The 4,373-nt window shown below is 34.9% G+C and overlaps 1 protein-coding gene across 1 annotated transcript; it reads right to left on the bottom strand.

Annotated features, from left to right (window-relative positions):
- Positions 1-754: 754 nt before the first annotated feature.
- Positions 755-2,809, bottom strand: LOC144636189 (uncharacterized). Its single transcript, XM_078495350.1, has 3 exons — positions 2,347-2,809; positions 1,759-1,843; positions 755-1,111 (listed from the first exon to the last, which is right to left on the bottom strand). The coding sequence occupies exons 2-3, from the start codon at positions 1,814-1,816 to the stop codon at positions 804-806; spliced, it is 366 nt and encodes a 121-aa protein (XP_078351476.1). The 5' UTR covers positions 1,817-1,843; positions 2,347-2,809; the 3' UTR covers positions 755-803.
- Positions 2,810-4,373: the final 1,564 nt, after the last annotated feature.

Genomic DNA, 4,373 nt, shown 5'->3' with positions numbered 1-4,373 from the left:
TGGAGACTTTCACGGCACTTTCGTAATTAGGTATCCAAAAACTTGCACCGGGAAAACTCTCGAAACTCTTGATAACCATGAAACAAATATGCTAGTTGTACTGCGTTTTAAAGAAACCTTTCGGAAGAGATGTTTTTTGATGAGATTTGTTCTTTGCTTATTTATAAACGTCTTTTGAGCAGTTTAAACCGTAACTTAATTAAATTAAAGTGAAATAATTGGCTTTTATTGAAAGGAAGACAAATGCCATCGATGTCGCCGTAAAACACAAAAACAAACAAACAAAAGTATCATGTTACGGCATTTTCAAGGAAAACAAAAATATCTTGTTACAAACGAACTAACGTGTCGTGTTACGGTTGCAAAGATTAGCGTAACACCCGGAAAGGAATACAAGTGTTGTTTCAACGTCTAATTGAAAGTAAAATAAAGCAAATAATCACGAACATAAAACATCATACTTTCCGGCAATTGTCGACTCCATTACATTCTGCACTGTCCTTTGAGTCTCTGAGTTTTGTTTTCTACCAAGGTCCAGTAATGTGTAGCATTACGCATTAAAGCGGAGATGATGCCAATGTGAAACACCAAATGCAAAACAGTTGTCAAAATGGCCAGAGTGTATGTAACGGCATCCCTCTTAAAAAAAACCTCAAGGGTCGTTGAATATAGCCATAACTGACAATAATCAAATAAACTTACTACTGCGGTTTTGTTGTTTTTATAAGACTTTATTATCATTTTTCGATGACATTAGCTTTATATTTTTTTAAAGTATGGAAAGCCACGTATAAGCAAGAGATTTATTTTTCACACCATCCTGAATTGTAATCACTATCACTGTACCAGCTAGGTTTTGAAGACCATCCATAGCAGTAGCAAGTGCCTCCTTTTTCCACGTAGGACGAGAAAGCTTTACAATTTGGCCAAGGATCAAAACCTCTTGGACCTTCCTCGACGCAGTAAGCCTTGCATCGCTCATGACACATGTGAAGCTGGAACTGTGGGACAGACGTTGTATAACTATAATCATCCGATGAAGCCGTTTTACCGCTTACGTAGTGGATTTGAGCACCGGAGGTCTTGCATGTTACTGACTCCCCGCAGTGGCCTGTAATCATAACATTGGATTTCTTTCAAGATTATTCAAAATGTCAGTAAATTAAGTAATGTTTCATTGATATGATTAGCTGTAGTCGTCACGGTAGCCTGGAAATGGCGCTTCCTGCAGCGGAAACCTGACGTTTCTAGTCTTTGCCCGTCGACAGAGCAATATGAAACCTAACCTTAGGCTACTATACCCGTTCAGTGTTTCAACCAATAATAATGACATATTAGAAAGGCTGATTTAATGATTTTTTATTTTCGGTTCTGAAATACAAATCAAAGTTACTTGAGCATGACGCGGTGTAAAGAAAATAAGCATATATTAAAATCTGAAATAGGACATTTATAACGACTTCTTCGGGCGATAATCTTTGCTACAAAGCAGTGAAGAAAATGATGTCATAATTATGAAGTCAATCCAAAGTAAACTCAGAGAAAAGATACCATTTTCAAATATTGGGTAGACACCTATTAATAAACTTTATAGAATTTCTCCTCAAGATTAAAAGATATGAAGTTAAAATTCTTCAAATTCATCACCTGGTACAGTTACACGATATTGCAGGTGTAAATCATTCCTTTTGCTTTTGCACTGACTATATTTTCAAAAGACAATTACAGGTAGAGGAAACGTGAACGATATTGCCTTACCAAGAGCGACAAGCGACAACAATAAGGCCAAAATGCCATGGATTTGGATAGAAGCCATTCCGTACGACAAGTTGCTGTTGTTTTTCTGCAAACAAAAGAAAAAAAATCAAATCAAAGTTAATGACTTTCTCATTGGTTATCGCAAAGTTTTTGTCATTTTTCCCCAAAAGTGTACGCAAATAAAGACCTTACCAAAATAAACAGTAAATAATGATAATGCTTAGCTGTTTTCTTAAGCACAGATTTTAAGAAAAACAATAAAGTAGAAAATTGTAGAATGAACTACAGTCGAAATATTTAAATTTACTTTGTCATCTTTTAAAAAACATGATGAATTGTTCCGTCGAACTAAATTTGAAATATTTTTTATTTTTAATTGGAGGACATCGAGAAATGTTGGACAAAATTGTTTTGTTTACAAAGGTCTAAGAACGTTTTTCGTTTTACACTTAGAAAATATGTGTTATCCTCTCTTAACAGTTTTGATTTCAGTTAAATTTAAGCTAAATACAGACCATTTCCTTAATGATAAGTTTACTTTTTTTTAAAACTGATAATTCGTGTAGATAATATAAAGTTTCTACTGACCTTTCGGAGTTTGTCGGAGTTTTCTAGAGTTCCCTTTCCTCAGACTAAAGTAAATTAGCTCCAAAATGTCATAACCTTGCTTTCTTATCTGTCACAGAAAAATGTTTTTATTAGTTATTTATAGTCCGAATTATCTCATGGCGACAGAGCTGTTCTATTATTTATTGAAATTTTGACGCCTCTTTGGGTTTCAAAGAAGTTTTTCTCAAAGGGACCCCTGATTTCTCAAAGAAGGGTTAATTTTTCCATTATATTACAGTTACAGTTTCGATTTTTTTCGTTTAAAGCCAATCGAAAATCATGTTAGTTTGTGATGCGGAGAAAAGTCAACGCGCCGCATGCGGATAAATTATATGTACGGTTGTTGGCCCGTTGGTTAGCTGACAAGTGTGAAAAACCAACAAATACTTAGCGGGGGGTAACGGTACGTGCATTGAAGTGTGAAACAGGCAGATATGTCCAGGATTGAACGCTAATGACATACACGTTTCTTATGACATGCATCACAAAGTGTCCTCATTCATAAAAGTTCACCAAAACATACCAAATTTTGTCAAATATGAAGTAATATGAAAATGTCAAATAACACAGTCAAACATGACCCACGACTGTGACGAATTAAGATGACCCACTTGTTTACTGTTCAAACACCCCTTCTGAAAACCTGTTTGTTTTCAGAGGCCTGCCTTAAATAATCATCAGGCACTAAATAAATTGTTGAGACCTTATAAAAACTTTTTCTTAAAACAAAACACCACTGCAAATAAAGTTAGGTAGTCTGTATTGTTGTGTTAAAGCGCTACATGTCGTTAAATTATACATATTGTTGTTCGCTCTTTGGTTGGATGAGAAGTGTGAACAACCAACAAACACTAAGCAGCACCTCGAGGAACTGAGTAAACTGGTGGTACGTAAGTTTTGATCGTGATTGTGCAGTACAATTTGGCTTAGTTGAATTCGATTATTTTACCAATTAATTTTTTCTTATTACTTCTGACATCTTTTTTTAAAGATCCTTACCGTTATTTTCTACTTACAAGACTAAAGGAAAAACTAAATAAAGTCAGAGGTATCAAACGGTAACAAAACCATATGGCGATAAATTGCTTGTGCCATCTTCTGCTCTTTGATTGGCGGAAAAGTGTAAAGTACCCGTAATGGATGATAACTGTGCCATGTCAGTTTTTCTAAAGAGCCGCACATTATTTATGAAGAATGGCAGGTTTCAAAATGGAATGAAATGACCTTGCAAGCAACTTATCAAGTTCACATCGGATACACATTTTTAAACATTCCCTCTTTGATCTTCTTTAATATTTCCAAAATATAAGAACCAGACTAAAATTATAATAACCTTATAAAAAATAATCACCCAATATTGAAGTGTTTTGTGGGTATCTTGGGGACACAAAATCTTTATTCGTTCCGCGGTAAGAACCAATCATAGTTTTTTAACGTAAAATAGTCTTTGAGAGGCATCCCAGCTTTATGAACTCTCTTGTACCATTTTTATTCCGTATTTTGCAGCTTTCAGCCTCACAACTACGGAAGATTCAAAGAAGATATTTGCTGAGGTTTAAGTCAGAGAGCTTTTGAAGATTTCATTGGGTCCAAACACGACACGCTTCATGGCGCAATCAGAGGAACCATGTTTCCAAGTAATACATCTTCCAATGCTCCTGAATTTTTTTTTCCATCACAGTTTCATGGACAAAATATGGGCCACCTGGCAAAACAAGGGCGATGATTATAAATTCACTTTCTTTTCAGAATCAAAAATCAAACTGCCTTTCTCTTCTACTTACAGCTGCCAGTGGTTAGATAATGACAATTTACCTGGAGGAATCAAAATTCGATACAAAGATGTACGTGATGGCATGGACAATGCTATGTAAAATGCAATTCTTTAGAGCGATTTTTTAGGTGGCCCTTAATAAAACTAAAAACTTTTTTATTTTTTCTTGAAATATTTTATTTTTCTGAGAAAAACAAAATTTACGATTTCAACTCTAGACTCGATTCATAGG

This window comes from Oculina patagonica, chromosome 13 (assembly GCF_052425735.1).
Source record: "Oculina patagonica isolate OP01 chromosome 13, crgOcupat, whole genome shotgun sequence".
NCBI classification, from domain to species: domain Eukaryota; kingdom Metazoa; phylum Cnidaria; class Anthozoa; order Scleractinia; family Oculinidae; genus Oculina; species Oculina patagonica.
This window is presented reverse-complemented; position numbering and strand designations above follow the sequence as displayed.